At 36.1% G+C, this 12903-nt stretch overlaps 1 protein-coding gene across 2 annotated transcripts in view; it reads left to right on the top strand.

Moving 5' to 3' along the window:
• Positions 1–12457, top strand: part of cpb (F-actin-capping protein subunit beta) — a 31987-nt gene extending 19530 nt beyond the window's left edge. For both annotated transcript variants that reach the window (XM_081736914.1, XM_081736915.1), the window contains exons 4-5: positions 3259–3458; positions 11471–12457. In XM_081736914.1, coding sequence (XP_081593040.1) covers positions 3259–3458; positions 11471–11713 — 443 coding nt within the window. In that variant the 3' untranslated portion in view covers positions 11714–12457. The remainder of the gene's footprint in view (positions 1–3258; positions 3459–11470) is intronic.
• The last annotated feature ends 446 nt before the right edge of the window (positions 12458–12903 follow it).

Here is a 12903-nt window from a genome sequence, read left to right on the forward strand (position 1 = left end):
GTTAGACAGTGTGTGCATTTTCAGATGTAAATGAAGTTCGGTGAATCTCAATTACTGAACTGTTGGAAAGTGCTTGTTAATCTTCCAGTTCCTTTTTCATTTATAGTTACCTAGTTGATTGTCAAGGGTAATCAATAGGGTGACTGTAAATCGGGTTTGAAAGTGCTGTATTCACACTAACACATCACAATAACGAATGATAAATGAAAATTATAGAAACTGTCCAAGTTTCATAATACTGCTACAAATGTTTGATGTGGCCTGAATTCGTTACACGATGCACATCTGTTCAATAACCCCTCACGCGCTCTATCATACCATTACGAGTGTTCGTAAATGCAGCTGTAATGTCATCCTAGAGCTCATCCAAACTTGTTTGAGACATATATTTTCTCTTTCACATGCTCCGAAGAAAAAAGACTATCTATGGAATGAACGCTGCACCGTAACAACGGAAAGGCACTACTCATATTTCAAAACACAGAATGCTTTCTGTTATGTAGACCGCCATTTTGGAAACTAGGCTTGTGCCAGCATCTATTGCTACGAGGTTAGATTACAATATGAGAAATTAAAGTTTTAAATGTATTCTGTCGTTTTATTATTAACACAAGTGTGTTGTATTAATAGTTTCCAACATAGTTTAGTTCACTTTAAAACTCAATGAATCATTTATAATCACCCTGTAGATCTAAACTACAAAAAGTGTACAGTAACTGCACTATAAGAGACATATCACATCAAAACTTCCTTGTCGTAACTTTTATTTCGAACATTTTTCTTTGATACTTGGGAATATTTTGTAGTCTAAAGCTTTTTTTCAATTCACCCCGTATATAAGAATTTTGAGAGCCTGTAAATGATTCATCAGTGCAAACCACAAAACGAAACTCACACTTTCTGTTCAGAATTAGTAGGAATATCTAGGGCGAAAATTTCAAATTTTTTCTCCCTCTTTCGAGAAATTGTCTTTGAAATTTGAAATTTTTCAAAATATTTAATTTTCGTAACGAAAATTTGGCATGAAATGCTTTCAACTCCAGCTATTTCCTCATTTCTGAAAACCCTTCCAGCCATAGTCTTTGTGTGGAAAACTTCATCCTGTGATTTCAAGTACTTTCGCTTTTTTCACAGCTTTCGGAATCTTAATTTTATGGGCGCATCTAATTCTGATTACTAGACAGGGCTTTCTATGATGGAATTTTGAGAGGTAGCTCGAAAATTTTAAATAGGAAAGTATACCGTCTGATCTATCGTTGAAACGATCACGGGAAATAAATTTTAGAGGGAAAAGTTGTTCGTGTATGGCATTTCCCCATCGAGTTAGGAGAGAGAGAGAGAGATAATCACACACACACACACACACACACACACACAGAGGAAAAGATGCTATCAGATGTAGAGAGAAGACTCAGGAAGGAGACAAACATGAAAGAGCAGAAAAGTAGTCATCCTGGAATGCAGGGTCACGTAACAGTGTAGCCACACAGAAGGTAGAGAGTTTATTGACGAAAGTTAAAACTAATGTAACAGGTGAGGGTAAAGTTGCAGGAGGGCGAAGGAATAATAAATTAAGAGAAAAGTTGAATAATGAAGAAAAAGTAGAAGTAAAAATATATGGGAAAAATAATAGTAAAAAGTGGCGGCAAGATGAAAATGTGTCTAGGGAAATCAAACACAACTGCAACATAGGAGTACCAGTTTTGTTGAATTAAAATCGGTTTGTGTACATGTCATGAAAGTAATATAAATTAAAAGTAAAAGAGATGAAGATTGATATTGCCCATTTATGGTACATGATAAGTCATTTTTGTCAACCTTTGGAACACTTAAGTGTAGGGTGTTTATGGAACTTCATGATTTTGTAATTAGAATATTTGTATTAATAATAAGTCCTGTTTTTTCTTTCTTTTAAAAAGTTAGGTGCTTTACATTTTTGTGTATTTTAGTGTTTTTACACATTCGCCCATGTTTCGAAATCCTATTCTAATTGTGACACGAAGATGAAATACCTGGAAATCCCATACTAATGATATTGTTTAACAGAGAGTGATTTTAAGCGCTAAATAGAAAAATCTTGAGTGTGTAGTGGTATAGTGGAGAAAAGAAGCTTTGGGAGGAAGAAATAACACACAGTTCTGCCACTGACATCACAAAGCATTTTACGGGTATTTTTTTCAACTCTTTGTTCAAGTTCCTACAAAATAGACGATTCTTCCCCCTAAAAGCGTTTTTCGCTATTCCTGTCCGTGCTTTTATTTCACGTTTGAACTTCATGTCATCAGTAATAATACTACCCAGATATCGAAAACTAGTCACCTGTTCTATTCTCTTCCCACCTACTTCTATATTTGACACTGATCAGTTCATTCCAATCACCATGGCTTTTGTCTTTCTAATATTTTTTTTTTATCTCTTATTCTTCACACATCTTCCTCAAGTTTTTTAACATCTTATGATTTTTCTTTTCTGATTCCGCAGCAAGCACTATATGATCTGCAAACCGTAAACCCCTAATCATTGTACTCCTCCAATTGAAATGCAGTTTTCATTATGTCTTCACTAACTCATCTAAATAGATATTAAATAATGTTGGCGAGAGACGACAGCATCCTTGTCGAACTCCCCTTCCGTTTGCACTCTTCTGATTTCTTCCCTTATTCTAACACTTGGTAGTTTATTTATAAGTTTCTTATGACCTTCAATTTTTCCATTCCAACCGAGTCTTCTTTAGAGCTCCCAACAATTATTCCGAATTCACATGGTCAAAAGCTTTTTCTAGATCAATAAATACAAGACACACTTGTTCCCGTTTTTTCATGAATCTTTCACTGATTACCCGTAATAATCCAATTGCGTCTCTTGTACCCTTACCTCTCCTGAATCTGAACTGTTCTTCCTCACTTTTTTATATGTTCTGTACAACCTTCTGTTCAGTATTTGAAGCAAAATTTTTGCTGCATCAGATATGAGACTAATAGTTTTGTAATCCTCACATCTCTCTGGGTTCGATTTCTTAGCCATCGATAACATGATCGTCTTCAGAAAATCTTTTGGCCACTTTCCTGTTTCATATATTTCATTGCAGAGTCGGAACAATTCTTTCTTGCTCTTGTCTCCCATATTCTTAATAAGAGTATATAAACAAATGGAAAATAATTGAACAGCTATTGTTCTTGAAAACTTACCTCATTGATGTTTTTAATTGTAAAGAGCAGTTATTTATTTAGGCTTAATATGTAATTTTCATCCTTGCAGGAGTTATTCTAATCAAAAAAGCTGGTGATGGTTCCAAGAAGATAAAAGGATGCTGGGATTCTATTCATGTGGTGGAGGTCCAGGAGAAGTCTAGCGGTCGAAGTGCGCATTATAAGCTTACTTCCACAGCCATGTTGTGGCTGCAGACCAACAAAGCTGGTTCAGGCACAATGAATTTGGGAGGCAGTCTCACGCGACAGGTAAATTATAAGCTCTCTACAAAATGTGGAGTAATTGACTTGAAAAATTAGTTTCTATGCTTATATTTAAACAACTTCATTAATTAATCAATTACGATGAAAGTGACTCAGCACAAAATGAAAGTGCAGTTAGATCCACTAGTAATTGACTGTTCGTTATGTTTTTTTTTTCCGGTGGAACTTCATGTCGTTTGGATTCTACGTTTCAAATCCTGGTACTGAGGAGAGAGTTGAACTCCCAACATACGATCTTTATAGTTATATAAGTAACAAAGTAAAAACACTTACGGAAAAAGAGAAAAGCGAACCAACAGATAAAAAGGATCATCTTCAGATGTTAAAAGGAGGATGTAGAATGCATATTTTATAAGTATATGCTAGTTTAATAATTCCACTGCATTGAATAGACATAGGCTGTCGACCTCAGTTTTGCATTACTTTGTCATGGACGTATATTACACAAACTAATTGCCTAATTTGTTATAGAAACTGACACAACTTGTGATTATGTCATATATAGTAGATAGATCACATTTAAACATTGGCGTCTCTGGCATGTAAAACTTGGGGGGGGGGGGGGCATCAAAGGAAATGATCTAACTGCTAGTATCTCAGTGGAATTTTAGATTGTGTCACTTCAAAATATTGGGGGGACGCGTCCCCCCCGCCAGAGACGCCCATGCATTTAAATTATAAAACAACTTTACTAGTGTAAAAAAGCTCAAGGAGAGTTACATTCTTGGTATTAAAATTTTCTTTTGCAAATACATAAAAGCTGTTGGTTGTGAATATCTGAGAGTATGCTGTTATAATGTACTGCATAATAATGTTTTCACGGTAGAAATTTAATTTTCTCACAGGAAATAAAAACGTATAACGTAAACATAGGCGTCTTTGGCGTGTTAAAATTGGGGGGGGGGGGAGACAAGAGATATGTTGTTTATGGATCTAACTAAATTTGTGTTAAAATTATGAGGATATTGGGAGACTGTTTGAATTAAGAGTTAGCAGGGTCTAATTTTAATCTTTATACAGTTCATTAAATTGTCTACCGTCAGGAGTAGGTCACTTAAAGCAAATTTACAACTTTCCGTGCCTTGACATAGTAACTGTTCGCTTGAATGCTGTTTATAAAGTATATTATTTTTCATATTTCCTTGTAAATATCGTCTACTACGTTCCTCAGAATACAATGTCTTCACCAGCGATGGCTCTTCTTAATTATCTCTGATCATGATTTGTTCTTCTCTTATGATTCTCGATGCCCTCATTCAGGACGCTAAATTTCGAAGTCAGACGCACTTCCCATTCCAAAAATGATGGTCGCCAGTATGTCTCACGTACAAATTATGCGATCCCCCCCCCCTCCCCCCGGCCTTTAATTTGACAATTAAAGATTACATCAAGCATAAAATTTCAAAACCAGACAATTGTATTAAGGATAATCAATTTTGAATTGGACAATTCACGTACGTGTTAAAACAATATCTTACCTTAAGACCACGTTTGTGTAACGCTCTCTCCCTGCACTGTAGTACCAGTTGTCGATTGCAGTTTTCGGATCAAAGTCCTTAAGTGAAGGGACATTGATGGAAATTTTCAGCAAATCAGCCAATGTCAGTCTTCAGTGAATTCCTGTAGGAAGTCTTAACTCTGCTGAGACAACTGAAGCAGAATTCACAGGTAAAACTGCACAAAATGTGACAATTTAAAGGAAATTTGGAAATCTCGTAATGAAGTTTTCGATTGAGAGTGAGAAAGCAAAAGCAAATTACAACGTTGTGAAGACTTAACTTTCCATGTCCATTATGAAGACTTCACATTCCGTATTTTCTCTCACCCAGTGACAATTATTTTCGTGCGAAACTGAAACTTCGCAGCCCTGAGAGTTCAGGCAGAAGCCATTCCTACTGAACACTGATCGCCAGCTCTAAATTTCTAGTCGCCAATGGCGACCGGAACTTTTGCTTTCTACCTTCATTGGTTTTTCGTTCCGTACAACTACAAGTCTAGTGTCTTCAACACACGTACTTCAAATAGTACTTTTCTTAGCGGGTTTTCATTCGGTGCAGATCCGCATCTCACGTTGTTTCGATGCTAAAAGAAGTTAAATTACAAAATAATTAATATTACTTGTTTTTCGTTTCCTTTCCATAATATCCATGTTTCTGCTGCGTACAGCATAATACGCTATGTTTCCCCTCCCCGCTGGCCTAGTGGTTAGCGCGCTTGCTTTTGGTGCAGGTGGTCTTGGGTTCGATTGAAGCATTAATATAGTTTGAGGCCATCTTAAGCTGTAGGCACATTCCTCACATAGCCTCATTTCTGAAAAGGAATACTAAACTTCAATAAATAAACAATGCTGCTCAATGTTTGATGAATATTTCTTCTAGCTCATCATTCAACGTGCTGTATAATGTGCGTTTCTTCTTTTCATGATCTTACCTCATGCTTTCTATTTTCCATTCACATTTTACATCTTCAATAATAATGCTACCTAGATACCAAAAACTAGTCACCTGGTTTACTTTCTTCCCCTGATAAACCCTCCTTCATACTATTTTCTTTCGTGCTCAGACCGTTCTTCACTATTGTAAATGAAGCCTATATTGAATGTCGGTGAGATGAAATATTCGTATCGAATCCTAATTGCACTATCCTCTTGTATTTCTTCTTTTCCAATTCTTAATCATTGAATCGGAAGTTCTCTGATATATCTATACAGTCCCAAAATTCGTAGTACTTCCATCAAAATTATTCAGTTCATGCGGTTAAAAACTCAAGTGAGAAGAAAAGGCTTTGAGCGAACGTTTAACTAACATCTCAATCAAAAGTACTGCATATATTTCTTTGTTTTTGTTTTAAATCTTTAATCTATTTCTCTATGCAAGCTTAATTGCATTTCTAGTACTCGTTTCCCTTCTTTATAAGTGTTCTCCATGGAGGTACAGCAAGGTCTAGTTTGATTCCAACTCATGTGAGTTGGTAGTAAACTTCACCGTTTCAGTGGATATTCACGAGGTTCTGTTACCTCCCACATTTCATTCTACCAGTTCCACAACAATTCATTTTAATTAATCAAAGATCTTTAACCTGTAAGGCATGTTCATGTGACTTAGTTTCATTTTTCAATATCCTATTATCTTTTTTGCGTGATGTAAAATTAATAATTCTATATTCTTATATCTTTTGTATCCGATTTCTTGTCTGTTAAGTATGTGTGAAATCTTACTGTAACACTCTTTTGTATATTTAAATACATATGCAGAATGTACTGTTTTCTTTCTCCCTCTACATTCATAAGTATGCATATTATGCTTGTTGATTTTCTTAAAAACTTTTTCAAACCTTGTTTTTCAGTATCGCAAATCCTTGTTGTTATCGGTTATTTCCTATTAATTAATTTATTTTATTTTTCTAATACATTCGTAATACATCCTTTTCATCTAGTTACAACTTCATTTCGCTCCCGTAAAGTCTTCCTATCCTAAGTTCTGTGTTGTTATGGTGGTTTTTCCGTTGCTTCATTTCTGTTTGCATTAAATTTATTGCCCTATACAATATTAAATGTCCATATCCTTTCAACTTACATATCTCCAGTATGTTACACAGAGCATATCTTGTAGGATCCCACATGCAATGTTTACTTATTTCTGAAATTCTATCCTAAAATCATGTGTCGCATGCCCCCTTCCCATTTAAAATATTGTACCTGAATTCAAAATGGCGGATTTCAAGATGATCACCATGATGCCAAATCTGGTGCGCCCTCACCTTAATTACCCATATTCAAAATTTCGTCACCTTTCCTCAAACCGTTTCAAAAATACAAGTTTACTGCTGGACTTTTCGCCTCACCCTGTATTTAGACAAGATTGTGATGTTAGAAAATCTCACAGGAAGTCTCCCCGTTCTGTAAACTTCTTCAAAAAGTATTATATATCATTATATAATCAATTTGATATCACTGTCCATTGAATAGATACTTCCTCGTTCAGTTCCATCTCCTAAGTTGATTGAAATATTTGGTCTAGGAATTAATTCGTGCGGGTGGACAAGAGATGGCGCAACGAACGGAGCGTCCCACAGTTCCGTGTATCCACACATGTGTTGCAAACCCCTGTCATCGCGTATCGTTCGTAGTATAGGGCAGTGGATTAAAGCGTCAACAACACCAGTTTGTAGTTAAGTGAACATGGCGCAATTTGTGCCTGATAAAGTGTTTTTGCGGGGTGTCCTGCTGCATTACTTTAACATGCAGAAAAGTGCGACTGAAAGTCATCGTATTTTGGTGGAAGTGTATGGTGACCATGCTCTAGCTGAGCGAACGTGTCAGAAGTGGTTTGCACGGTTTAGAAGTGGTGATTTCGGCTTGGCAGACCAAGAGCGAGCTGGACAGCCAAAAAAATTTCAAGACGAAGAATTGACAGCATTGCTCGAGCAGGATTCGTGTCAAACGCAGGAACAACTTGCAGCAGCATTAGACGTTGATCAAACAACAGTCTCCAAACGCTTGAAAGCCATGGGAATGATTCAAAAGATGTCACATTGGGTTCCACATGAATTGAAAGACAGAGACGTTGAAAGACGAAAAACCATTTGCGAATTGCTGCTTCAACGACAGAGCAGAAAGGGGTTTCTGCATCGAATTATTACGGGTGATGAGAAGTGGATCCATTACGAGAACCCTAAACGAAAAAAGGCCTGGGTGAAACCAGGTGAACCAGGTCCATCACAACCAAAACGAGATATTCACTGTGCAAAGGTTATGCTGTGCATATGGTGGGATATGAAAGGTGTGGTGTACTATGAGCTGCTGCAACCGGGTGAAACTATGAATGGAGAACGTTATCGACGACAATTAATGCGTTTGAAGCAAGCTCTGGCCAGAACACGACCAGAATGGGAGAACAGACATGATAAACTTATTGTTCAACATGATAACGCTCGCCCACATGTCGCAAAACCGGTCAAAACCTATTTAGAAAATGTCGGATGGGAAGCTTTACCCCACCCGCCGTATTCATCAGACGTTGCTCCTTCGGACTACTACTTGTTCGATTGCATGAACAACGATTTGATTGGACAGCGGTTTACTTCTTCAGAAGATATCGAAACATGGGTCTCTGACTGGATCGCTTCCAAGGATGAGGACTTCTTTCGCCACGGAATCCGTACATTGCCTGACAGATGGGCGAAAGTGGTGGCTAGCGATGGACAATATTTTTCTTAAGGTATTTATGTATTTTGTGTTTGTACTACAGCTTCAATGTGTGCGTACCAACCGCACGAATTAATTCCTAGACCAAATATATGGTCGTGTATACTGTTCGCCCATTATGCTGAGACCTCTAGTTGGCAGAGTGCCAAGGAGAGTATATCTTAATGAAAGGAAAGAAGTGTTTAAAAAAAGCGTTGATTATTTTCGTCGGCGGTAAAGACATTGTTGCAGTGTTACCAACCCGGCACAGGAAATCTATACCTAATAAGATTTCATAAATAATAATTTGAGAATGAAATCAAAGTGGGCCTACAGCACTGAAAGCAAGATAATCGGTAATTATTGTCCGTAGGGCATGACTGGGGATTTACGGTGCAAAATTGAAACAGAACAAAAAAAAAAGGGGGGGGATAAGCACAATATTTTGCCTTCACCGGTTGATGGTATTGGCTCCATCATAATAAAATATACACAAAACTACACACGTATACATACATACAAACATGCTCACGCAAGCATAAACACGAAACAAATAAGAGAAAGAACTTGAAAAATACAGTAAACTGCACAAGTACAAACGTATGTCTACTATAGAGAAAGACAACTTAAGTACTCCCGCGAGTTGTTTGCGCAATCAACCGAATATCGGAGCCCCTAAAACCCAATGCTAGGCTGCATTTAAAATGCGCGCGCTCTGTTCACTGCGTGACATCATCACCTGACCAGAATGTACTGCTGACCTGGAGCCAATTTACGTAGGCTCGTAACTATGTTTAAACTTTAAACCTTCTTTCTCTCGCTCCCAGAGAAGAAAACGAACATTTGTTGTCCAGACATACACATACTCATTTTTTGTAATGGACCCTTCTACAGAAGTGTCGAGGGACCTAATGTCCGAGGGTAAACAGTATATATATATATATATATATATATATATATATATAATTATCATCATTGTTCACTATATTGATCTCAGTGTGACCAACTACCAAATAGGAAGGTCACAAAATGTCCAAAAAATGATATATCATGTTTTGCCGTTCTCGTATGGATTTATTACCGCAAAATCTGACCTCGTGTTCTGCGTTATGTTCGATGAATGATCGAATTCCCCTGTGGTAATATCTTAAAGGCAATGATCACTGCTTAGTAATACTTTTAAAGTCTACGCCATTCTAGAGGTCAATATTGATATCATCCTTCTGTTTTTTCGTTAAAATATGACTCATGTTCTCATTAAAATTCAAATTTCAACTTAATTATCCTTTCAGTAAAGGATATTTAATAAATATGTGGTTTCTTATAGAGGTATTAATAAAGTGATTGTATTGCTGCGGAGAGAGAAAATTTTAGTGTCTTATTCAAAAAAATATTGAACCAAAACTGTATTATGTTCTCTTATAGTATAACTTAGGCAAATGTCCTGATGAAATCTTCCTCTTAAGTTGTTTCCTGTAAAAATTTCGTAATTTTGGGTAGACATTTTACATGAAAGATTACTTAATTAAAGAGTAGCCTATTCTATTATTCGAAAGTTAAACTGATGGAGCCATGTATAGTAGAAACGAGCAGAACTTTTCGCCAATTTGAACTGAATGACTGCGGTGAATTCTCTCCATTCCTTGATTGATTTTAATTCCAAACAATAGATATAAAAGTTTATCCGCAAAGAAAATAAACTATTCCTTTGCTTTTAAACGAAAATTAATCGTGGAACAGGCACTTCTAAAACTAGACAACTGTGCTTTGTCGTGTACACCGAATGATGAAAGCTACCCGCAATAAGTGGTAAATAATAATTTGTTTAGTTCAACGTCCCAGGAGTATGCACTGAGGCAAGGTGAGACTGTAATAATGAGATGGATGATAAAGTGGGAGAAAATGGGAGAGCCCATGCACACGGTGTTTATTCTCCACAAAGTTCACTTGACGCGGACTGGGATAGAACCAGGGACCCCATGTACCAGAGGGAAGCGCTCTACCACTGAGCCACCGCATCCGCAAAAACAACAATAATAAAGGTAGAATCTGTTATGATTATTTCCTCCTCTTAACTAAAATATGGAAGTTACTTAATGACGTAATAGGTTACATATTAATAATTAAAAATTAAAGTTGTACTCATTGAAGCACCCAAATAGCTGGCAGGAGCACACTAACATTTTAGTTAGTGACAATATATATATATTAGTGATTTATAACGGAGTTACGTAATTACAGATAAAGATAAATCTAGTCGGCAAACTAGCAAAAAAAAAATAATAAAAATAAAAATAAAAAAATAAATAAATAAATAAAATAAAGATAAGTAGTAATTTTCAAATTTTAAGATGAGATTCGGTATGGCATTTGTACCCGCCATCAGGTCAAATCAGATGCGGATGTCAAACTGGTCATTTATAAGAATTTAACTAAGATATCTATTTAGAATACGAATCCGAAAGTACTAAAAAGGAATAAAACAATATAGTGTTTTTGGGAAGAAAAAAAAACGGTAAAAAAGGAAAAGGTGGTTTTCAACAAGGGATTTTCATAGTGGTTCAAGGAATATTATAATTGTATCTACAACAGAGAAAACATTAATATATGTAGTTCTACAAGGAATGTGAATTCTTAGAAATACATACATGTAGATAATAAAAATGGATCATTGAAATCGATTTATCGTCATCGTGTGGGTGTTTTAGTATAACTTTAATTTGTAATTAAAATTTATAAAATCATTTGGTAATCTTATTGTTTACTGTTTACTTCTTAAGTCAGTGTTTACGTTTCTGTTTGTAAATTGCAGGTAGAACAGGATGCTACGGTGAGTGACGCCTCTCCGCACATAGCAAATATTGGTAGAATGGTGGAAGATATGGAGAATAAGATAAGGAACACTCTGAACGAAATATATTTTGGTAAAACCAAAGATATTGTGAACGGCTTAAGATCAGTGCAACCTCTTACTGATCAGCAACAGAAAGCCGCTTTGCAACAAGACTTAGTGAAAGCCTTACAGAAAAGACAAATCAAATCCGAGAACAATTGATCTCCAGGCAGTGATGACATGGAATAATTCAGTTGGCCTATAAGAATTACATTCAAAAGATCTGGGAAAGCCTTGGCAATAAGGTGCGTTGACCTTACTTTGCCTTCCGATTGTTGGATCATGTTACAAAGTTTAATAGCTGGTGTTGACAGAGGATATGCTTTTCTACCAGGTCAGTTGTGAATTGTGTTGTTTGAAGTGTCCGGCAGTGCATTTTTCCCCCTTTTTTAACTACGTAGGCCAACATTTCCTGCTTGTTAAAACTGTGACAGTGCTGGGAATTGTTCCCTATATAAACAGAAGAGATCCCTGTTAGAAAACTGCTGCCCTGTGTATCACGGTTACAATGTAAATTTTCTTATTATGCAAATTTTATACTTACCATGTAATTGCAGGTGTAAGAAGTTGAAGATTACCACTGTAGCAAGAGCTTTTGTTTTATTAATATAAATATACACATAAAGAGGTTTATAAGAGCTTGCTACAAGCAGTAATAATACAGCATATGTGATGAATGACAGTATTTTGTTAAAAAGCAAATGAGAAGCAATTCCTGTTACTTAAGTTTATGTATAGCAAGCATCGTATGTACCTATGTTGTGCAGTGCACTTCCAAAGACTTTTGTAACTAAATGCTAAACGAATCATATCTGTTATAAAGGATCCTTCTATATAAACTCATGGTTGAAAGGTTGATCCCCCCCTAAATAGAGATGGGTTGACAAATAAAATTATTTTGAAACATGTGTTTACTGTGATTCACAAAGATAATGTCAATGTTCAAAAGGTAACTTTCATAAGCAACTGCTGGCGGTGCGAAAATAGAAGACCGATTTTAGGATAACTAAGAGAGAGTCTTGAAACTTGAAAATGATGGGCTAGCCATTCTATAGGAGCTTTGCCTAGCTTCATTAAATTGATTATTATTCTCTAAAGACCAAGCCTTGTCACTGCAGTCATCGAGTTCTCTTCTACCCTTTTAATATGATGCAGTACGTTCGCTGTGCAGAGGACTTCCTTCCAGACGTCTTAGTCGGCCTTCATGCTTACAATTACATAGATATTAGGGTTAGTATTATCAAATGAAACTTTTTTTCTTGTACGGGTATTTAATATCGTAGACCATTCGTGCTAATGTGTAGAATGTAAAGCTAAAAAAAAAAAAAAAAAAAAAAAAAAAAAAAAAAAAA

Source organism: Thermobia domestica, chromosome 13 (genome assembly GCF_964235325.1).
Source record: "Thermobia domestica chromosome 13, izTheDome1.hap1.1, whole genome shotgun sequence".
Lineage (NCBI taxonomy): Eukaryota > Metazoa > Arthropoda > Insecta > Zygentoma > Lepismatidae > Thermobia > Thermobia domestica.